Genomic DNA, 25,848 nt, shown 5'->3' on the forward strand with positions numbered 1-25,848 from the left:
AGGGAAGGAAATTACCATTGATGTAGGGAAAACAGTTGGATTTGAAGAGGATTATGGGACAAGTAAAGAGAAAAAGAAATAGCTTGAAGAAAGTGTGGAGCAGTCACATCTAATAAGTGGTATCAGTGAAACTTGTTACAGATCCTGGAATGAGCTGCAATAAGTTTAGTTTATGTTATATACTAAACTGTTATGTTTGTATAAGAATGTTAGAAGTATTAGAAACAAAATGAAATGGTTGCATTGATTGAGTTTGTTCACACAAATAGCAGGGTTTTTTCTCCCGGAAACTCGGGTTTTTCATCCTGTATACAGACAAATCGGCCCTTCAGAACACACGCAATTTAAAGATAAAAAAAATACTAGCTGTGGTGGTTTTAGTGGCCAGTAGATGGCACTGATGTTGATGATTGGTGGCAGAGGTTCGGTATAGTGGTGGAGATGGAGAGTTGTACAATAGGTGTCCTCCCGCGATGAGTCTTCGGACTCCTTGGAGGTGTCACGAATAATAATTGTGTCTGGATGAGGATGATATCCATACAGGAATACAGATGGAAGGATATGATATATTTAATGAAGACAGAAAGGGTAAAAGGAAGGGGTGAGTGATGCAAGCAAGTGATCAGAAGTAAGAGATGAAACAAAGCGTGAGAGATGAACAGAGAACAGGAATGTAAGAGGAACAGGGAAATGAGGGTGGGAGCTCAGGTAGAGAAGGATGAATGGCATAGAGAGAGAAAGAGTGTGGATGTTGAAAGCAGCAGTGGATATGTGTATGGAGATGTGTATATTGTGATGGTGGGGAAGTTGAGAGTGTATGTACCTTTCATTTCCCAGATTTTAGTTGTTGTGATTAAAGTATTGGAAAGACTGGTGAGAATCAGGATCCAGAATTGTGTTGACAACAATCATATTATCTTTGATCGATACTATAGATTTGCTAAAATGAGATCATGTTTTAGCAATCTGCCTAGTTATTACAATCAGGTGACAGCAGCATTGGAGCAGATGTGGATGTAGGAGATGGATACACAGTAGTATATTCAGACTTTTCAAAGGCTTTTGATAGATTACCGCATTATAAGTTGATAGTCAAACTAGAGCAAATTGGATTGGATATTAGACTACTGCAATAGATTAGAGACTGGCTGTTTGACAGGTATTAACAAGCTGTGAATTGGGGAACAATATCCCAGAAGAGGAAAGTCACTAGTGGTGTGCCTCATGGGTCTGTTGTGGGGCCATTGCTGTTTATCCTGTATGCTAATGATATTGGGGAAAATTTGAATGGGATATACAGCCGTTTTCAGAAAATGCAAATTGGAACATGAACTATGAGGAGCCGAAGACTTGAAGAAAATAAGTGAATGAGCATGGAAGTGGGGATGCCAGTTCAATATTGCAAAATGTAAGGTTTTAAAATTTGGAAAACAAAGATAGGATGTAGAATTCACTCTTGGTGTGGATATATATTGTTGGAGGTGGAGGAAATACGATATCTTGGGGTGATGATGGATAAGGATCTAAAATTTAGAGGACATATTTCCAAATTGTGAGGATAACACAACAATGATGAAGGGCAGTATATTGAGGTGTGTGATGTATGTGTGAATGAATTTTGGCAATGATGCGGAGGAAACTGACTTATAGAAATTATTATTATTATTACATCACACCTCCAGGGAGTCCAAAGACTCAACGAGGGAGGGAATCTACTCTACAATTCTTCGTCTCACTACTCCACCAACCTTCATTATCTAACACCAATGCCATCTACCACCGACTACCACCACTAGTACTTTCACAGACTATCACAAACATCCATGCCCACGGCAGGATTCAAACCCACAGCCTTTTGGCTGCAGGTTTGAAACTAATCAGAGCCATTGTATAAGGCCCTGATTAGGTCACATATGGACTATTATGCACAGATTTAGTCAGCTGGTTTCCAAATGATGAAGAGATGTGGGAGAGGGTCCAGAGTTGATTGACCAAAATAATTTCTAATCTCTGGAATGTTGAATATGAAGAATGGTTGAGATGATGCAATTTGCAAAGTCTAATAGATAGGAGGAAGAGGGGTGATATGATAGAGACATACAATTTAGTAAGGGAGTTGTTATAATTAACATTGAAGAGGTTTTTCTTAAAATGATGTGGGAGATTGGGGGAGAAAAAGAGGTCATCCCTAGAAGCTGTATAAGGAGGGTGTGAGCAAGGGAGTGTATAGCAGATTTATGCATGGAGAGTTCTGAATGATCAGAATGCATTGTCTGAAAGTGTGGTATCTGCAAAGAATTTGAATGTGTTTAAGGTGCAGTATAATGAGGTGTGTGTGTGTGTGTGTGTGTGTGTGTGTGTGTGTGTGTGTGTGTGTGTGTGTGTGTGTGTGTGTGTGTGTGTGTGTGTGTGTGTGTGTGAGAGAGAGAGAGAGAGAGAGAGAAACCTAGATGAGTCTGTAACTACATGGGTGTTTTAAAATAATAATAATAATAAGGTAACCATAAATATCAGCATGTCTTTAAAGAAACTTCCTAAGTACTTCTGCAATGTATAAATCTCAAGCTTAATGATGGATTCTCTATGCCAAAAATATGGGAAATTATGAAGAATTGTTGTGATTGTATATAAGGAGAGAGATTCTATTCTTCATATATCTTGATTGTTGTTTAATTTTTATTTAATTTTGCACTCCTAACACTGATAATGATCAACAATATTATTATTATTATTATTATTATTAACATTTGACCTCCATGGAGTCAGAGACTCATCATGGAAGGTACTCACTATTGCATACAATGCTCATCAACCTCATCTTAAACTGATTTAATGTGACCACATTCACAACACACTCAGGCAATGCATTCCATTCACCAACCACCCTCCATGCAAAGAAAGTGCTTCTCACTCCTTTGTTCACACTCTCCTTATACAGTTTCCAGCAATGGCCTCTTCTTCTACTCCCCTCTCCCATTCTATGAAAAATCTCTTCCATGTCTACCTGATAACAACCCCTGACCAGCTTATATGTCTCAATCATATCCCCCCCCCCCTTCATCCTATTTACCAGGCTCTGCAACTTACATTCTCTCAATCTGTCCTAGTACTCCACATTCCAAAGACCACTGACTACCTTTGTGAATTTTCTCTGAACCCTTTCCAACATATCCTCGTCACCATGAAAACCTGGCGACCAAATCTGTGCATAATAATCCATACAATGGCATCATAACCTCTTTATTTCTGCATGTCAGGGTTGTCTGCATCATTGCCATTATACAAAGTGACTTCTTCACAACTTGTGCAATGTGGTCCCTGAATTTCAGGTCCTTGTCCACCATCACTCCTAGATTTCTCATCTCCTCTACTTCTGTTAAAGTTTCCGTCCAAGTGTATACTTTGCATCCCATCGCTGCTTACCAAATCTCAAACCTTACACTTGGCACACTTGGCAACATTGAACTGAAAGTTACACTTACCTGCCCATTCATGCAATCTATTCAAGTCTTGTAAGGCATTAACATCAGCCTGACTGTGCATTGCTCTCCCCAGTTTTGCATCATCCGCAAACAGCTGGATATCACTAGTTAAACCTGACCCAATATCATTAACATACAAACTGAACAACAATATGTGAACTGAAATATTTGTAGTTAACCTATTTTAATTAAATAATTTTATCACTGTGTCTATTTGTAACTTTAATAGAATAATGTTTTATGTCCTCCCTCCTCCTTCCACTATGCTCTGCAAATTGCTCTTCCTCAGTCTGCCTGAAACCACCTTAATGAACTGTCTATGAACTCTTTCCAATGATTCTTCATCATTTTGAAAAACAAGTGATCAAATATATCTACAATATTCCATATGTGATCTGATGAAAGCCTTATACAATGGAGTTGTAGAATCTTTATTTCTACATGTCAGTGTATTGCCATAATACCCTGCACTGCCCTTACAATTGTGGCAAAATATCCCCAAATGTTTAGGTTCATATCCATCATCATTCCCAGATAATGAATCTCCTCCATCTTTTCTATGATATCCCCTATTAACCTAATACTCTTCATTCCATCTTTGCTTCCTGAATCTTAATATGCTGCATTAAACCAGCAACCCCAGTTATTTGCCTATTTATCTGATCTATTCAAGTCCTCTTGCATGGTGGCCACGAAATCCATTATACTGCTCATAATTCTTCCTAACTTTGCATCATCTGCAAACAACTGCATATATCACCATTCAAACCATTCCCAATATCATTTACATACAAATGAAAATGGAATGGTTCCAAAACAGATCTTTCGAACATTTCACTAGTGACTTTTCTCTTCTGGAATATCGCTCCCCCCCCCCCCATACACAATTTGCTGATGTCTATCAGACAACCAATCTCCAATCCAGTACACTAATCTGCTCTCTAACCATAATATCTATTACAGTTTGTCAATCTGTTCCAGTTATCAGCTTGTCATGTGGCTGTCTATGAAACACCTTTGCAAAATCTCAATATACCACTGTATATGCATCCTCCATGTTGAACACATCGGCCACGTTATAATAAGTCAGTAAGCAGCCTGCTAACATGTGATATTCCTATAGCAAAACAATGCTGTCTATTAAAGAGACTGTTACAGTTTTCAACCCAACTCAAATCATAGTCCTCATTAACCTGTATAACACCTTGACCACAACTGCAAACAAGCAAGTTGTTCTATAATTTGAAGCTTTAATCTTATCACTTCCTTTATGAAGTGGAACAATTTTGTCCTCTCTCAACTCCTTTGGAACTTGTACCAATCTAAGACTCAAGTCAAAGAGATATGTTAAAGATGTTGCTAACTCCCTGGAACATCTGCTCTTCATTGACATCATTTACTCGATTCCTCATATCCCTTCTGTGCTCAAATTCACTCACCATCAGTGGTCTTCCCCTCCTGCTGCTCTCAATTTCTACAAGATATTGCTTTCATGAGGATGAAATACCTTTATGAATTGGTCATTTATCATTCTACCATTTTGCTCTCCACGATTTTGCATCATCAGTGAACAACTGAATATCCCCACTCAAATCTTCTACTATAACAGCAGTGGTCTGAGTACAGAGCCCTGGAACACGCCACTAGTCACCCTCATTTGCCTTGATTCCATTTCACCATATACCATCTTCTGATATCTGTTTATCAGTCATTTCCCCTGTCCATGCCATCAGCAATGTATTCATTCCCATTTGCTCCAACTTTTATTATTATTATTATTTGATACTTCCAGGGAGTCCAAAGACTCATCGAGGGAGGACGCCTATTCTACAACTCTGTCTCCACCACTCAATCCACCAATTACAATGAACCACAACTACCCTCATCATCATCTACACCAGCGCCATCTACCACCCACCACCATCACCACCACTAGTATTTTCACAAACAATCACAAACATCCATGCCCACAGCGGGATTCAAACCCACAGCCTTTTGGCTGGAGAGAAGATATGCTAACCACTCAGCCAACCAGGCTGACAAAAACTGGTTAAGTGCCGTGAAGTAAGCAGCAGTGCTTTAACCTTATTTGTATTAGGCCCAGAGGTCAGTCCGTCCTTATCAAGGGGAGTGCTAACCTTCTCTCCTTTCATACAACACCTTCATACGAAACTTATGGAAGAGTTTTTCCATGCAGTATTGTGTCAAATACTTTTATGTTTTAAAATCCAGAAAGATAAAGTGGAATTAGATAAAGGAAATGGTGTAGCCATTTCCTTTATCTAATTCCATTGTAACCTTATTATAAAATGTGAATAAATTACTGATGCAGGACCTACCTTTACAAAGCCGTGCTGCCCCCTATACAGTATCATATTCCGATCTACCCATTTCTGAATTTAACCAACTCTTCCAATACTTTAACCACCAATCCAGAGATACTAATTAGTCTGTAATTTGCTACTACTGCTTTGTAACTGCCTTTATATTATGGAACTATCTTGCCTTCTTTACACTCCCTTAAAATCTTGCCAGACCTAGATTAAATAAGTTTGTCAGAGGCAATGCCATTTCACTTGAACATACTTGTAGCTCTGCCATTTCACTTGAACATTCTTGTAGCTGTGCCATTTCACTCGAACATTCTTGTAATTGATATTTTTCAGTATATGGAGTACCTCCAGTTCATCTAACCTCAATTCCAACATTAGTCTCTGTCACATCAGTAACTGCAAAGTCACCCACCTATCTGATATATCCTTGCAAAGTAAATGCTAAGTAAATGAACTGTCTTATGCTTCTATCACTTTCCTACCATCAGCACTGATTAAAGTAATCTTTCCATAGTCGTTCTTTCTCTTACTTGCTATGAAGCAAAAAACTCATTTGGATTTACTTTGACCTGCTTAGCTAATTTTCTCTCAAAATATGATGTAGCTTTCCTTACTAAATACTAGTTACCCTTCTTGTTTGGTCACCTGGTTTTCAGAAGGATGAAGAGATGTTGGAAAGGGTGCAAAGGCGACTGACTAAGGTAGTTTCTGACCTCTGGAATGTTGAGTATGAGGAAAGATTGAAAAGATGTAATTTGCAGAGTCTAGTGGAGAGAAGGAAGAGGGGAGATATGATAGAGACATACAAGTTGGTAAGGGGTTGTTATAGGATCAATGGTGGAGAAGTTCTACAGAGAATAGTGGGAGATCAGGGGAGAACCAGAGGTCATACCTGGAAACTGTATAAAGAGGGTGTGAGTAGGGGAGTGAGAGGCAGGTTTTTTTCGTGCAGAGTTGTGAATGATTGGAATGCCTTGCCTGAGAGTGTGGTGTCTGCAAGGAGTTTGAATGTGTTTAAGACCTGGTATGATGAGATGTGTGTGAGATAAAAGGACCTCCTAGATGAGTCTTTGACTCCATGAGGTCTTGTTTTAATAATAATAATAATAATAATAATAATATTAGTCATAAGCATGCTGATCACCCTTTTGTTTATATTCTTTTCTCAATGCTTTCTTTTTTTGGTGGCTCCTGCTTTATATTGCTACTCATCCACTTAATCCCTACTCTGTTTATTCCCCTGACCGTAGGTATGCACTCTGATACTAACTCATTGAAACAATCCTTGATTGCTTCCCATCACTAATAGCATTCATTCCATGTAGTTTCTTATGCCATGGCACTCCTCCAAGTTGCCTCCTAAGTTTGCCATAATTGTCAGCTTTGCAATTCTGCATAAACTCTTTCCTGACTGAAATTTCAACATGTCGAGCAACCTCCCAGGACAAGACTGCATGGTCACTTTCCCCAATCAGTGTTAGGGTTGCTACTGCAGTTATAGATAGATCTTCTAATGCTATTACCAGATCCAACACTCTCAAACGATCTGGTCTCTTCCATCACATGCTGTTTCAGGTAATTATCCCTTAGTAACTATACACATTCCATTTCACCATGTGTCCTTTCCTTCTTCCAATCCATATCTCCATAGTTGAAGGCTCCCATAATAATTGCTTGGCCTGATAATCAATTAAATATGGCAATAGCTAGGATATATCACTGTATCTCTTAAAAGAGAATGTAAAAACTAATAAATTAAATTTAAAATGTATCCACAAAGAAAATATGAGGTAGAGAGGTATGAATATACTGGATTTTTCAGGTGCATTTAGATGAACACAATAAAAGTTTGACATTTCATTTAAATAGAATGATGAAGGATAACAAGCTGATAGCTTGAGAGAACAGACCAGTTGACTAATAGAGATGTGAGCTGTGTAAGAAAGATATTGTTTCAATAAAGAACAGCAACAAGTGGGAGTTTTGCAAGATTCTGCTATTAAACTTACAAAAACAGATGCTCAGTTATTTGCAGGTACTGTGAAGATGAAAAGAGTTATAAAGATAAACTCTGTTCTGATATACTTTTCTTAAGATTTGGATACACTAGTACTAGAGTACATAAAGAAGAATATCGCTAAAAACAGCCAAATGATGCTGCATATTACAGCAGTAGGATTAAATGGGAAAGGAACTGAACGAAGCAAAACATCTGGAAGAAATGAGGAATAGTGGGAAGAAGTGTAGGAAGAAAAATTACAAGTATAGCAAATGCTAAACAGAGAATTGATGCCTGAGTTAGAAGTTTGCCACTTTATATATCCCTACTCAGACTGCATTACTATACAAAGATTTGGTGACCATAGAATTTCTTGAAAAAAATGAATTGAACAGGGTCTCCAAGTGAATAACTATAGTGGTAACATGACTGTGGAAAACTAGCCAGATAAACTGAGCAATTTGAATTTCAGAGCAATGTGAACAAGAGAATAAAAGCCGATGAGAGTGATGTCTATAATGCTGTCATATAAGATAGAGAGCATAGTTTTCCAGTAGATGTGAGAAAAATATTTTAAAGTGTGATAGGAAAATAAGAACTGATCTGTGGAAGCTGCAAAAATTGCATATAATTATTATTTGTTTCCTTGCAAAAAAAAAAAATAAATAAATAAATAATAATAATAATTTATTTAAATTAAGGAGATATTAAATCCCACATTGTTTTAAAACCGAATAAGAAACTCAAAGATTGGAATCAGAGAGTTTCATGCCGAATATAGTAAACTATAAAAGCATCAGCGATTACTAGCGTGAGCTAATGCAAGTAGTCCTAGTACGTAGTACAATCTCGGGCAACTCGCAGCAAAGGTGGTAAGTTCTGATCGCTATTCTTGGTATTTTCCATAATGTAAAAACACATTTCCTAGGAAACGTATGCTGTTATTACATTATGGTGGGAGGTCACTACCCAGACCGGTTTCAGCCTTTTTTGAGGCTTTATCAGTATGTAGCAAGACCAAATAGATACCCTTTGATACCCTTTGGTATCTATTTGGTCTAGCTACATACTGATAAAGCCTCAAAAAAGGCTGAAACCGGTCTGGGTAGTGACCTCCCACCATAATGTAATAACAGCATACGTTTCCTAGGAAATGTGTTTTTACATAATGGAAAATACCAAGAATAGTGATTAGAACTTTACCACCTTTGCTGTGAGTTGCCCGAGATTGTACTACGTACTAGGACTACTTGCATTAGCTCACGCTAGTAATCGCCGATACTTTTATAGTTTACTATATTCGGCATGAAACTCTCTGATTCCAATCTTTGAGTTTCTTATTCGGTTTTAAAACAATGTGGGATTTAATATCCCCTTAATTTAAATGTTTATATCGCCGATATGAAGCCTATTGGGTCTTTATATTTACGTAACTTAATGTTGCATCTTTTTGACAACTCGTATAGCAGAGTATATAAGTTCTTTTCGCTTTACCCTTTGGTATCTATTTGATCTAGCTACTCTCTGATGAAGCCTCAAAAAAGGCTGAAACCGGTCTGGGTAGTGACCTCCCACCATAATGTAAGTACAGCATACATTTCCTAGGAAATGTGATTTTACATTATGGAAAATACCAAGAATAGCAATCAGAACTTTACCACCTTTGCTGCGAGTTGCCCGAGATTGTACTACGTATCAGGACTACTTGCATTATCTCAAGCTAGCAATCACTGATACTTTTATAGTTTACTATATTCGGCATGAAACTCTCTAATTCCAATCTTTGAGTTTCTTATTCGTTTTTAAAACAATGTGGGATTTAATATCCCCTTAATTTAAATAATGTTTATATCGCCGAAATGAAGCCTATTGGCTCTTTATATTTAAATAATAATTTATTCTTTGTACCTAAGGCTCGGTTATAATATATATTTTACCTTACAATCAATGTTTCCTCTAAGCTGTGCAGGTGTGCCATCACACAGTGACTGATGCTCCCATGCACACTGAATTGTTGCCATGCAGCTGAAATTTTCTTTTAAAAATACTGTTTTTTGTATATCACAAAAAAACACTTTTAAACTGCTGAGCAGTCATCAGGTCATGTAAAAATGTTCTGCTTAGAGCAGTGTCAGATCAATGAAGCTGTAAGAAAATTAGAGGCAATAATGCTTACGACCTCTATATGTTAATAATAATAACAATAATAATTGACTATAAGTCAATTATTATTGTTATTATGATTGTCATTATTTTTAACATCTGATTTCCATGGAGTCAGAGACTCATCACGGGAGGTACATTCTATTGCATACAATGCATCCAAGCTTACCGTAAAGGGATTCAATATGTCTGCATTGACAACACACACACATTCAGGAAATGCGTTCCACTCACAAACCACTCTCTAGGCAAAGAACATTTTCCTCACTCCTCTGCTCACACCCTCCTTATACTAGTTAAACCCATCCCATTATTATTATTATTATTCAGGCCTCCATGGAGTCAAGAGACTCATTGTGGGAGGTCCTTCTTAGGAAACACAAAGTGTACCATACCACTCCTTGAACTCATTGACCATTCTTGCTCTCACCACTCTCTCAGGCAATGTATTCCATGTTCAACCACCCTCCACACAAAGAAACCACTCTTCATCCTCTTGCTCAAAGCTTACTTTCATAATTTCCCGGGATGACCCCCTTGTAATCGCTCTTTCCTGCTGTTCCACCAAGCAAAAGAACTCCCCAATGTTCCCCCCTGTAACTGCCTCCCGACAGTTTAAGTCTCAATCATACAAGTTTGAGCGCAGTTAGTAGTTGGAAGGGGATCAATTGTTCGATACTGTTGGCACACTCTCTCTCGATGAGTCTTTAGACTCCCTGGAGTTGTTGCATAATAATAATAATAATAATATCACCTCTCCTTTTTCTATCCACCAAAATCTACAGTCCACATTCCCTCAGCCGATCCCCATAACTGATATTGTACAGTCCTGAAACCATCTTTATTATCCACCTCTGTACCCTTTCCACAGTTAATTTATCCCCTTCAAATCCTGGGGACCAAATTTGAGAACAATAGTCTAAGTGTGTTCCTGGCAAGATCTATGCAAGTATACTTGAGAAACGGTTGAGAAGAATTGTGGAAGAAAAGCTTGGTGAAGAATAAGCTGGATTCAGGCCAAATAGAGGCTATCAGGATCAGATCTTCACTTTACGACAAATAGTCGAGAAAGCATGGGAATATAACAAAGATCTGTATTTAAGTTTTGTCGATCTGGAAAAGGCATATGACAAGGTGCCAAGAGAGAAGCTATTCAATACGCTACAGTTATATGATATCGATGGGGCATTATATCAAGCAATACTTAGTCTTTATTTGAGTTGTAAGTCAGCATTTAGAATTGAAGGAAGTACAGGAAGATGGTTTAATGTTAAATCTGGTGTCAGACAAGGATGTACATTATTCCCTCTGTTATTCATTATCTATATGGATCACGTTATGAAGGAAAGTGGTATTAAACATGATATCAAAATTGGAGAGGTTTATATCAGCTCTTTGCTTTATGTGGATGATGTTATACTTCTAAATAAATCTGCTACAAATCTGCATAATTCTCTGACTAAATTGAATAACTGTTGTAATAGATATGGTATGAAGGTCAGCAATAAAAGGACAAAGACAATGAAAATAGGCAGAATCATTGAAAATTTCAACTGTGTTGTGAATGAAGAACCTGTGGAACAAGTAAAACATTTCAGCTACTTAGGCACGATTTTTAGTTTAGTGAAGATGGTAAATTAAATATAGAAATAGACAACAGAATCAGCAAAGCTGGTATGGTGGTAAGTCAGTTGAATAAATTCATATGGAATAAGAGAGAAATTAGTCGGAACACTAAATTAGCTATATACAAGACAGTGCTCCAACCAGTTTTAACTTATGGATCTGAGAGCTGGGTCAGAAGTAAAACACTTGACCAAAGACTAGAGACTGCAGATATGAGAGTCTTGAGAAAGATTATAGGCATGAACAGATGGCATCAATGGCAATATCATATTAAAAATGAGGATATTAGGAAAGAACTTGACACTGTCAGCATCCAGGAATGTGTTAGCAGAGCTAATCTCAGGTGGTATGGTCACTTAAACAGAATGGGCAAAGAAAGATTAGCAAAATAAGTGTTCTCTGCCAGGTTGGCAGGAAAACAACCCAGAGGAAGACCAAGATATATGTGGATTGATACGGTACAAAGTGCCTTAGACGATAGAAATATAAGATCTGATAATGTTAGAATCTTGACAAGTAACTGACTGATTTGAAGGAAAATTGTAGATAGGAAGTTAGTAATGATGTAATTTTTTTCATGTAGTACTATCATATTCTGTACATCCCTTGAGGGTACGTGGCAGGAATTTGATGACGATGATAGTCTAAGTGTGGTCTGATCAAGGTCTTATACAATGGAATGATAACTCTTTTATCTCTACAAATCAGCATCCTTCTCAATATCGCAGCAATCCTCTGGGTTTCCTTCACCACCTTTGCAATATTAACAACCATACTGAACAACAATGGCCACAAAAGTGACCCCTGCAGCACACCACTAGTGACCTTTCTCTTTCGGGATACCGCACTCCCATATACAACTTTCTGATACCTATCCAACAGCCAGTCACTGATCCAACTCAGAAGTCTGTTATCCAATTCCATTTATTTCAATTTATTTAAGAGCTTTTTGTGTGGCAGTCTATTAATAGCCTTTGCAAAATCCAAGTACACCACCGTACATGCATCTCCCCTGTCCAAGGTATTTGTCACCTTGTTATAGTACATAAGTTAGTGATACATGATCTCCTCTTAACAAACCTATGCTGATAACCACAAAGAATACTGCTGTTATCAACCCATTTCTGTATCCTATCTCTCACCAATCTCTCCAGTACCTTCACCACAACTACAGATATACAGACCTGCCTATAATTTGATTTGATACAGCCTTATCACCACCTTTATGCAGTGGAACAATTTTCCCCTCCTTCCACTCTCTTGAAACCTATGCTGATGCAGGACTTTTATTAAAAAGGATGCCAATGCTACCACCAATTCCCTGGAACATTCCCTTAAGATGCGTGGTGATATGTTATCAAATCCTATCACCTTATTGACATCAAGTTTATTTATTTCCTAAAATACGTCCTGCTCACTCACAATTAAGCATCCTCTCCTATGTCTATGTATCAGATGATGATGATAGCCTCAAACTGTTAGAGGATTATTTAACTTTAATTAAAATGATTTATAATTGACAAAGTGACAAAGCAACTACCAATTCCCTGGAACATTCTCTTAAGATGCATGGTGATATATTATCAAATCCTATCACCTTATTGACATCAAGTTTATTTATTTCCTAAAATACGTCTTGCTCACTCACAATTAAGCATCCTCTCCTATGTCTATGTATCAGATGATGATGATAGCCTCAAACTGTTAGAGGATTATTTAACTTTAATTAAAATTATTTATAATTGATAAAGTGACAAAATTAATCCATAATTCTTTGAACCTGATGAATAAGTATTGTAAGCAAATGAGTGAAGAGCATATTTCTTGCACTGAGAGTGAAAAGAACTGGAAGGAGGAAAATTGATGACAGCTTTTCTAAATATGAATCCTACTCACAAAAAGTTGCAAAACTATGGTGTGCTAGTAGTAATATTTGCATCATGGGTAGATTAATCAAGGGATAGATAATTCAGAAACTTTGCCCTGAAAAAAAAAAACATTGAAAGGCATCTAGCACCTAAGATATTCATAAATATTCATATCCACTTTGGGATTTGTATCCATAGCCTGTTGGAGAGCAAATATGCTATTCACTCAAGTTACCAAGCCAGCAGTAAGATAATAAATGCACCAACACAAAATCAGTTGAAAGTGAAGTATTCTGGAAGATACTGCATTAGCTAGAATGGAACTCACATCGAAATCCTTGTGAATCGATAGAGGTTTGAAATAATATCATACTCATTAAGAGCAATCAGATTCCAAATTTAAACAAATGATGTTTCACAATTGGGATTATGATGTCTGAGTAGTTGTGTGATACATTTAAATCCAATTAATTGGCATATGCTTACCTGGGGTTTCATAACATAACTACAATTATTTGAAGTAATGGTTAACTTGAAAATAACAATACAAATAATAAAATTAGAACATGAAAAGGAGCAATGAGAAATGAAGATAACAATAATTTTGGAAAATAGATAGCTTATCTTTCATGGTCAATCATATTGTGCAATAGCAGAAAAAGTGTCAAGCAAAGATTTAGTACTCTTTCCCACTTTATACCACAATACAACAATGGTTACCTATAAAAATGAAGCATCAAATCTAGATAAGCTTTTCATCTTTCCCTATGATGATTAATTAAACTTAGAGAATTTAGGCAAATTACCTTCATTACCAATACCTTCATTACAAATATTAATTTATATTCAAATAATTCTGTAAGAGCTTCCTTGATAATATATTTAACATAACTTTTTTTCTGATGGTTGTTTTAGAAAAGAGGGAAAAAATAATTTCATGAAATAATCCTATTATTCATTGATCTATCAACTACTGTATATTAGTGAACTTAAAAAAGATGTATTAACAATATTATACAATGGATTATCTAAAAAATACATACCAACATCAGAACATAACTGACATGGAGAACCCCATGCTTTGCCGATTGTTCCACAACATTCTGATTTTAGAATAGGAATTTTAACATCATGTTCACACTGTCCATCACGAACAGATAGCCAACATGATCCCCTTCTATTATCTACAGTGTAAAATCATATAAACTTATAATTTACTATTTTGTGTTCAATGAAGAAATGAGAAATAATTAGTCCATATAAACTTCAATAAATATTGTTACAAAAGAATTATATATCTCAGAGGCATGTGTGTGAAAGTAAGAGGAAGCAAGTAATTTTTTATTAATTTCATAACATAAAAATTGATGAATATTTCTGACACATTAATAAGGATTATTTTAAACTTTATTATCATTAGACCTTTATATAGTTAAATGGCCATCATGGAAGTTCCCTATTTCACATACGATACTCATGTAAGAGGATCATATGCAACAATGGAAACGTGATACTCAACTCATTCAATGATTCTACATTCATCACAGGTAAAGCAATCCATTTATCCATCATTCTTCAAGAAAAAAAAAAAAGAAGAAAGAAACCTGCTGCTATTATTATTATTATGGGTATCTCCATGGAGTCATTAGACTCATCGCAGGAGACCCAAACTATCAAAACAATATCCATCATAATTCTTCTTGAATTCATTCATCCGTAAATGAATTCAAGAAGAATTATCCATCATAATTCTTCTTGAATTCATTTACGGATGAAGAATTCACAACTGAGTCAGGCAATGCATTGCCTTCATTCACCACCCTCCAGGCAAAAAATCTAGTTCTCACACCCTTGTTAACCACACTTTTCCTTAATTTCCAAGGATAACCTCTAGTTCTTCCTTCGCTATCACACAGCTGAAATATTTCCCCTGCATCAATCGTATAAGAACCTTTTAGTAATTTAAATGTTTCTATCATATTCCCCTCTTCTCTGCCTACCAACCTCTGCAATCCACAAGCTCTCAATCTATCAATGGAGGGAGCATTTTTTACATCACTCACCAACTTAGTCACTCTCCTCTGAACACTCTCCACAACCGCCTCATCTCCAAGGAATCCAGGTGACCAGACTTGAGCACAGTAATCCAAATGTGGAAGTATCAAAGCCTTATAAAGGGGAATAATAACCTCTTTATCTCTGGATGTAAGTGTGTTCTTCAATAACCAAGTAAGCCTATGTGCAATCTTGGACATCTTAGCAATGTGTCCCCTGAACTTCATCTCCCTATCCACCAACATCCCTAAGTCCTTAGCCTCATCAATCTCTTGGAGTACCTTTCCATCAATGTAGTACACAGCTGGTAATCTTTTAATCCCAAAATGCATAACTTTACACTTTTCCACATTGAACTGACATCCATTACCTTTAGCCAGCTTATTTAAATCATTCTGCAAACTCTCAACATCAGGTTGATTTTTTATTGCGCTACCCGACTTTGCATCATCATCAGTAAACAACTGAATATCTCCCTTCAAGCGATTTCCTATATCATTTATGTACAAATTAAACAATAACGGCCCAATCATAAATCCAATCCTAGATCTCACTAAACTCTAATGCCTTAATCAGAATACACAGACGAACTTACGATTTGATCAACCTAATGGAATAATTTTACCTTCTGTGACCCTTCCTATTGTGTGATGGAACAATGGTGTTAGAACAATATTACTCTCCTTCTACTTTTCTGGGAACTCCCTATTGTATGTCAAAACAATGGCAGTCTGGTGGAATAATTTTACACTCCTTCCACTCCTTTGGTATCCTTCCTGTTGCGTGGCTCTTGTTACAAGCATGCCAAGGCTGTAATTGCCTTCTTGAAATTTTCCCTTAAAAGAAGTAACAACATATCATCAAATCCTGTTACCTTATGACATATCACTGCTTATAACCTATAAGTTATAATATGTTATGATATGATATAATATGTTATGATATAAGTTAAGATATGTTACCTTATAACATATCATGAGGAATTCACTACTAGAGGGACTAGTAGTAGTGAATTCTTCATATACCTTTTATCATTATTAGTTCCCTTTCTGCCACTGCATCTATACTTTTGCACAATATCACACTCATGAGGATGAACAATTTGATGAATTGTTCATTATATTCATTAAATACTTTAAACATTCTTGACTACCAGGCTACTATTCTGACAAACAAGAATCTTTCTCTCGTCATAATCATCATTTATTCTCCTAGCCACATGTCAAAAGAACTCTCACCAGGAATTTTCTCAGCCTGATTGGCTAAATTCTAATTGGCTAATTACTAATTATTGCCTCCCGTCTTCTATTGCCTCTGTAAAGCCTTTTTCATCTTCCAGACTGTCTGTTTTATTTCATGCTTCATGAGTTTTATACTTACCAGTTTAATCTCTAACCTTTGGATAAACTACATTATATCTTATCACTCTTCCCAACTTCACATAGCATCAGCAAATAAATGAATACCATATACTGATTTTAACTATTTTCAATATCATTCATTTTTTTTAAAGTAAATAAGAGCAGTTTGAGAAAGTGGGGAAATGTGTTCATGTTATTCAGGAATTCAGGCATTCTTATCCTTGCATAGATTCCTTTTCTAAGGAATGGAGGAGTGCTTGCCTGGTGGAATGATAGAAAGTGTGGCAATTGCAGTGAAAAGGGGGTAAATGTAGAAGAGATGATAATAATAGTTGGGAAGAATGGAGGGGTAAAGTGAATTGTGTAGCACAAGGTTTGAGGTCGATGTTAAGGACAGTGAAGCAGAAATGCATCCAAGGAAAGATAGTGAGTGTGTTGTTCTATTATGATAATGGAGTGGAGTAGAAGAGTGGTGATGGTAAATGAGATCATAGTGCAAATTTGTAGGAAAACAGGCTTGGAATATGTGGCTTATATATATACCTTGATATATGCATGAAGTATGTTGGAGGATACCTTGATATATGCATGAAGTATGTTTGAGGATAGAAGAAAGCTGAATGCAAGAGATGGATTAAATCTGAATCCAGAAATTTGGAGAGACTGTTGTTTTCTGGGCAAGTGAGTGTATAAGGGCAGGAAAATGAGAATTGTGGGGAAACAGGTGGAATGTAGTAGGGATGGCCTCCTGTGGGAACAGCATCTTGAAAAATGAGGTGTGCACTTTATTACAGAGCCAGGTGAAGTATGAGAGGAATAATAATGGCTATAAGAATACTGGCAATGCAAAGGCTTTTCTATATACAAATACTAAGCGCATTAGAAATAAAGGGAATGAGTTTGGGGAATTGACTGACTGTCTTTCCAAAGATTGTTGGTATTACTGAAATTTGATTAAGAGGAGGATGTTCTAACAGGGATACAAATTGAAGAGTATAGCATATTTTGGTAGGATAGGGAAGGTGAACATGGTGAAGTGTTACTCCTAATAAGAGATAAATTGTGACCTCTTAGGTGAAGAATCACAGTGGAAATAACACTCAAGATTTTGAGAGTGCATATGGTGTGAGATAAATGTATATAAGATGAGATATTTAGTGGGATGTTGCTACAGACCAGGGAATATAGATGGTGATGAGCAGGATATGTTTAGGCAAATTACTTTGGTAAGTCCAAAGCTAGTGATCTGGACTTCAATTATAGCAACATAAAGTAGGCAGAGGAAGCACCATGTAGTAATAAAGGAACTTGAATTTTTGGATTTCTTGAGGGACAACTGTCTAAGGAAACTTGTAGTGAAGGGAAGATGAGGATCAAGTGTTTTGGATTTGCTCCCAACATCAGAGGATCTAATTGTGACTGAGATGTCAAACTTACATCTTGTTGGTGAGAGTAAGCATGAAGTCCTGACTTAGAGAATGAATTGGCATTTGGAGATATCAAAACAGAAGGAATTTATTTGGAATAGTAGACTTAGAAACCAACTTGCAGCAGTACAAAGAATGAAAGAATTTGAAGGAAGAGGAGTAATTAGTGCATGAAGGATACTTCAGAAAAAATTGTTGATAGAAATGATAGATTGTGTACCTCAATTGAAGGAGATAAAACAATTTGGAGTCAAATGAATGACAAAGGAACTAAAAGAGCAAATATTATTATTATTATTAACATCTGACCTCCACTGAGTCAGAGATTCATCATGGGAGGTACATACTATTGCACACAATGCATCCAACTGTGCCTTAAAGGGATGTGCCTTCAATGTGTCTGCACTGACAACACACTCAGGAAATGCATTATACTCACAAATCACTCTCAATTCAAAGAACCTGCTCCTCACTCCTCTGCTCATGCCCTCCTTATACAGTTTCCAGCAATGGCCTCTTGTTCTACCTCCCTTTCCATTCTATGAAATATCTCTTCCATGTCAATCTGATAACAATCCCTGACTAGCTTATATGTCTCAATCATATCCCTCCTCTTTCTCCTATTCACGAGGCTTTGCAACTTACATTCTCTCAATCTGTCCTCATACTCCACATTCCAAAGACTACTGACGAACTTTGTGAATCTTCTCTGGACCTTTTCTAACATATCCTCGTCACCATGAAAACCCAGCAACTAAATCTGTGCACAATAATCCATATGAGGCCTTATACAATGGCATCATAACTTCTTTATTTCTGCATGTCAGGGTCGTCTGCATCATTGCCATTATCCGAAGTGACTTCTTCACAACTTGTGCAGTGTGGCACCTGAATTTCAAGTCCTTGTCCACTATCACTCCCAGATCTCTCATCTCCTCTACCTTTTTTAAAGTTTCCCCACCAAGCGTATACTTTTCATCACATTGTTGCTTATCAATGTGATGAAAAGGATACTTTCAGGATACTGCATCCCATATACTACTTTCTGATACCTATATGAAGTAACTGATCTAACTCAGAGAACTCTGTTATCCAATCCCATCTGTTTCAATTTATTTAACATCTTGTCATTATTATCATCATCATCATCATCAAATTCCTGCCATGTACCCTCAAGGGGTGTACAGGATATGATAGTACTACATGAAAAAAATTACATCATTATTAATTTCCTATCTACAATTTTCCTCCAAATCAGTCTGTTACTTGTCAACACTCCAATCTGCATCATTGGAGTGTTGACAAGTAACAGTAACATGGGTCGTCTGCATCATTGCCATTATCCGAAGTGACTTCTTCACAACTTGTGCAGTGTGGCACCTGAATTTCAAGTCCTTGTCCACTATCACTCCCAGATCTCTCATCTCCTCTACCTTTTTTAAAGTTTCCCCACCAAGCGTATACTTTTCATCACATTGTTGCTTATCAAATTTCAAAACCTTACATTTTGCAACATCGAACTGACGGTTCCACTTACCTTCCAATTCATGCAATCTATTCAAGTCCTACTGAAGGCCATAACATCTCCTTGACTCTGCATTGCTCTACCCAATTTTGCATCATCTGCAAACAGCTGCATATCACTAGTTAAACCCATCCCAATATCGTTAATATATAAACTGAACAACAATGTTCTCAAAACTGACTGCTGCAGTACACAACTAGTGATCTTCCTCTTTCAGGATACTGCATCCCATATACTACTTTCTGATACCTATATGAAGTAACTGATCTAACTCAGAGAACTCTGTTATCCAATCCCATCTGTTTCAATTTATTTAACATCTTGTCATTATTATCATCATCATCATCATCAAATTCCTGCCATGTACCCTCAAGGGGTGTACAGGATATGATAGTACTACATGAAAAAAATTACATCATTATTAATTTCCTATCTACAATTTTCCTCCAAATCAGTCTGTTACTTGTCAACACTCCAATGTTATCAGATCTTATATTTCTATCGTCTAAAGCACTTTGTACCGTATCAATCCACCTATATCTTGGTCTTCCTCTCGGTCGTTTTCCTGCCAACCTGGCAGAGAACACTTGTTTTGCTAATCTTTCCTCGCCCATTCTGTCTAAGTGACCATACCACCTGAGATTAGCTCTGCTAACGCATTCCTGGATGCTGACAATGTCAAGTTCTTTCCTAATATCCTCGTTTTTAATATGATAGTGCCATTGATGCCATCTGTTCACGCCTATAATCTTTCTCAGGACTCTCATATCTGCAGTCTCTAGTCTTTGGTCAAGTGTTTTACTTCTGACCCAGCTCTCAGATCCATAAGTTAAAACTGGTTTGAACACTGTCTTGTATACAGCTAATTTAGTGTTCCGACTAATTTCTCTCTTATTCCATATGAATTTATTCAATTGACTTCCCACCATACCAGCTTTGCTGATTCTGTTATCTATTTCTATATTTAATTTACCATCTTCAGTAAAAATCGTGCCTAAATAGCTGAAATGTTTTACTTGTTCCACAAGTTCTCCATTCACAACACAGTTGACATTTTCAATGATTCTGCCTATTTTCATTGTCTTTGTCTTTTTATTGCTGACCTTCATACCATATCTATTACAAGAGCTATTCAATTTAGTCAGAGAATCTTGCAGACTTATAGCGGATTTATTTAGAAGTATAACATCATCCGCATAAAGCAAAGAGCTGACATTAACATCTCCAATTTTGATATCATGTTTAATACCACTTTCCTTCATAATGTGATCCATATAGATAATGAATAACAGAGGGGATAATGTACATCCTTGTCTCACACCAGATTTAACATTAAACCATATTCCTGTACTTCCTTCAATTCGAACTGCTGACTTACAACTCAAATAAAGACTAAGTATTGCTTGATATAATGTCCCATTGACACCATATAACTGCAGCGTATTGAATAGCTTCTCTCTTGGCACCTTGTCATATGCTTTTTCCAGATCGACAAAACTTAAATACAGATCTTTGTTATATTCCCATGCTTTCTCGACTATTTGTCGTAAAGTGAAGATCTGATCCTGACAGCCTCTGTTTGGCCTGAATCCAGCTTGTTCTTCACCAAGCTTTTCTTCCACAATTCTTCTCAACCGTTTCTCAAGTATACTTGCATAGATCTTGCCAGGAACACTAAGTAGGGAAATACCTCTGTAATTCTCACATGCAGTTTTATTTCCCTTTTTATATATGGGTACTATGAGAGCTCTACTCCAATCATCGGGAATTCGTCCCTCTGTCCAGGCTTTCTGAACTATGCAGTGCAGCCACTGTAAGACTCTTATACCACCATACTTCAGCATTTCTGGTCGAATATCATCTACTCCTGCTGCCTTTCCACATTTCAAGCCTTTGATGGCTTTTTCTACTTCAAGTATGGATATGTATTCCTGACTGCATGCCTGGTCAGTGTTTTTTACCACTGTGCTGTCATCACTGCTCGTTTCATTTAGCAGTTTTTCAAAGTAATTACTCCATCCTTCAAGGATATCTTTTTCTCCCGTTTTCATGTCACCTTTATCATCTCTAATTCCTTTTATAGCACTCTTTCCTCCATTCTTAAGCTTCTTCAACAACCTCCAGAATATTTTGCCACCTTCTTGATATTTATTTTCTATATTCTTGCCAAAGTCCTCCCATGACTTTTGTTTAGCTAGTTTTACAGAGTGTTTAGCATTCTTGCATTTGTCTCTATATTCTCTAAGAGCACAAGCTGACTTATTTGACAGGAACTTTTGGTATGCTTTCTTCTTTTCCTTCACTGCCTCTTTAACCTCCTGTGTCCACCAAGGAGTTCTGATTTTTTTATCCTTACAAACAACCTCACCACATGCCTCTCTGGCAGAATCAATCCATGTTTTCTTCAGAGTTTGCCACTGAATCTCCAAGGTTTGATTCCTGTTCTCAAACTCTTTCATTTTTCCTTCAATAATCTTTGTGTATTTTAGTCTACAGCTCACATCTGAGAGCTGCTCAACTTTTATTCGCTTTAAAACTTTCTTACATGTTATTCTTTTCAATATGAAATTCAATTTTATCCTGCTCAAGACTAAATAGTGATCACTTCCAATTTCAAATCCTCTGTACACTCTGGTGTCCTGCACCAGGGAGAAAACATCACTATCAACAATAACATAGTCAATGAGACCTTTCTTATTCCTTGCCTCTTCTCTCCATGTGAATTTGTGCACATTTTTATGTTGGAACATGGTGTTAGTAATAACCAGTCCATGTCTTGAGTAGAAATCCAACAGGTATTTACCATTATTATTGGCTTTGCTCTTTTCTCCAAATTTTTCCAAAATATTTTTGTATGTCTCACAATCATTTCCTACTCTGCTATTTAGATCCCCAACAAGGACCAACTTTTCATTTTTCATTGTGTTAGTTGCTTTTTCTAAAGCCTCAAAAAATTCCTCCACTTCTACCTTAGTAGAACCTTCAGTGGGACCATAGGCACAAATAAGTCTCATTGTCCAGTTCCCCATTCTCATATTTGCCCACATTACTCTACTTGAGACTGACTGCCATTCAAGAAGATTAGCCTCGTATTTTGTGTTGAATACTATGGCTACTCCTTCTTTTCCTTGATTGTCATTGCCTGAATATAACATTTTGTATTTATTGCTCAGAAAGATCTCACCAGTTTTGGTCTTTTTTGTTTCAGTCACCCCTATTATATCGATCTGGTACTTATCTAATTCCTCAGCTAGCTCCATTTCTTTGCCATTCAGGCTTCTTACGTTGATTGTACCGATCTTTAACTCTGGTGATGTTGAGTTGGGGTTTATTTTCAGATTTGTTCCAGTAGCTGACTTTTCGCTGTTCGCCCTGGTTCCCTGGCGAAAACAACGGGGGCCTTGTTTAACCGGGCGACGCCCCAGCCGGCATGAAATTTTGTCATGTTGTACCATCATTCTATATTTTGGTTTAACCAATAAGAATACAATTTGGTCGGCTAAATCCCAAATTGCCAGCCCATCCTCGTCCGTTCAGTATCCAAGTAGATACCCAACAGGGTGCACCACGAGAAGGTGAGGATTGGACATTATTATCATTGTCATTATTATTGTCATTATTATTATTATTATTATTTCCCAAGACCTAATGGAGTCAAAGACTCATCTGGGAGGTCCTTTTATCACACGTACATCTCATTATACCATGTCTTAAACATACTCAAACTCCTTGCAGACACCACACTCTCAGGCAAGGCATTCCAATCATTCACAACTCTGCACGAAAAAAAACCTGCCTCTCACTCCCCTACTCACACCCTCTTTATACAGTTTCCAGGGATGACCTCTGGTTCTCCCCTGATCTCCCACTATTCTCTGTAGAACTTCTCCACCATTGATCTTATAACAACCCCTTACCAACTTGTAGGTCTCTATCATATCTCCCCTCTTCCTTCTCTCCACCAGACTCTGCAAATTACATCTTCTCAATCTTTTCTCATACTCAACATTCCAGAGGTCAGAAATTACCTTAGTCATTCGCCATTGGACCGTTTCCAACATCTCTTCATCCTTCTGAAATGACCAAATCTGGGCACAATAGTCCATGTGTGGCCTAATCAAAGCCTTATACAACGGAACAAGTATCTCCCTACTTCTACATGTCAGTGTCCTCCGCATCATTCCCAGAAGCCTTTGTGTTGTCTTCACAATTTTGGCGATGTGTCTCCTAAATTTTAGATCCTTATCGACTAACACCCCCAGATCTCTTATTTCCTCTACCTCCAACAATATATTCTCACCAAGCATAAATTCTGCATCCCATCTTTGTTTGTCCCATTTTGCAACATTGAACTCACATCCCCCATTTGCTTGCCCAATCACTCAATTTATTCAAGTCTTCCTGCAAGGCCACAACATCTTCACTACTCTTTATGGTTCATCCAAACTTTGCATCATCTTCAAACAACTGAATATCTCCATCCAGATCTTCGCTAATTTCATTAATATACAAGTTAAATAGTAATGGCCCTAAAACAGACCCCTGAAGCACTCCACTAGTGACATTCCTTTTCCTGGATATTGCACCCCTATACACAACTTGTTGATGCCTATCAGATAGCCAGTCTCCAATCCAATGCACCAATCTAAAATCCAACCCTATCTGCTCTAGTTTGACTGACAACGTATCATGAGGTACTCTATCAAAAGACTTTGTAAAATCCAAGTATATTACTTTGTATTCTTCTCCTCTGTCCAAGGAAGCAGTCACTTTATTGTAATAAGTAAGTAGATTACTAAAACATGACCTCCCTTTAGCAAATCCATGCTGTCCATCAAAGATTATACCATTGTTGTCAACCCAACTCTGGATCCTAGTTCTCACAAGCTTCTCCAACAACTTAACCACAACACCTGACACACAGATAGGCCTATAGTTTGATGCTTGAGTTCGATCACCTCCTTTATGAAGTGGCACAATCTTGCCCTCCTTCCACTCTTTAGGAACTTGACCAAGTGCAAGACTCTTATTAAAAAAATATGTCAAGGCAGGTGTCAACTCTCTGGCACATTCCTTCAGAATACGCGGTGATATATTATCAAATCCCACAGCCTTATTTACATCTAGTTTACTCAACTCCCCAAACACCTCTTGCTCACTTACAGTCAGTCTCTCCTCCCCATCATCAACTGCTCTCAATATCTCCATGAAGTCACATTTCACAAGATTGAAAGATTTTTATGAACTGCTCATTAAGTATCTCCACCACACATTCTGCAACAGCTGTCTTTATACCATTTCCTCCAATCAATGTCATCCTTCCATAATCATTCTTTCTTTTGCTGGCTACATATCAAAAAAACTCCCTAGGATTCTTTTTGGCTTCATTAGCTAACTGCTGTTCATACCTCTCTTTAGCTACTCTCACCAACCAAGTCACCCTCCTTGCCTGGTCTTTGTAGACCTCATGAAATTGGTTACTTCCACTTCTCTTATGTTGCCTCCACAATGCCCTTTCTGTATCGCATGCTTAATCTCTTTATTCATCCATCTCACACCTACCTTATTTAACCTTCTCACCCTTGGAATACATATAGACATTGCATCTACTAAATAGTTTTTGAAAATCCCCCAAGTTGTATTGATCTCTTTTCCAGCTAACTCCTCATTTCATGCTACACCCGCTAGCTGTCTCCTGAGCTCTTCATAATCACCCCCCTTGTAGTTCCACATATACCCTTTTTTCAGAGGGGATCCTTGCACTGCTGGCAACAACCCAGGTAATCACCTCATGGTCACTTTCACCAATTGGTGGATGATTTGACACCTCATTTATATGTGGTATTCATGTGGCAGTCATGTGGTATTCATATGGCAGTCTATCAAAAGCATCTGCAAAATCCAAGTACACCACTGTATATGCATCTCCCTTGTCCAAGGTATCTGTCACCTTGTTATAGTACAGAAGTAAGTTTGTAAAACATGATCTTCCTTGCTGGTAACTGCAGA

General features: G+C 37.3%; 1 protein-coding gene and 1 non-coding gene across 2 annotated transcripts in view; both read right to left on the minus strand.

Annotated features, from left to right (window-relative positions):
* LOC150100631 (fibrillin-1-like) overlaps nucleotides 1-25,848 on the minus strand; it is a 1,594,375-nt gene that overhangs the window by 1,080,130 nt on the left and 488,397 nt on the right. Inside the window, exon 19 of the mRNA XM_090401848.1 lies at nucleotides 14,515-14,655. Within this exon, the coding sequence (XP_090257974.1) occupies nucleotides 14,515-14,655 (141 nt within the window). The remainder of the gene's footprint in view (nucleotides 1-14,514; nucleotides 14,656-25,848) is intronic.
* LOC150100632 (U6atac minor spliceosomal RNA) lies at nucleotides 5,522-5,642 on the minus strand. The gene has a single exon (XR_016549208.1). It is a non-coding gene; the product is annotated as a U6atac minor spliceosomal RNA (small nuclear RNA).

This window comes from Typopeltis vanoorti, chromosome 12 (assembly GCF_054136105.1).
Source record: "Typopeltis vanoorti isolate ZY-2024b chromosome 12, IOZ_Tvanoo_1.0, whole genome shotgun sequence".
NCBI lineage: Eukaryota > Metazoa > Arthropoda > Arachnida > Uropygi > Thelyphonidae > Typopeltis > Typopeltis vanoorti.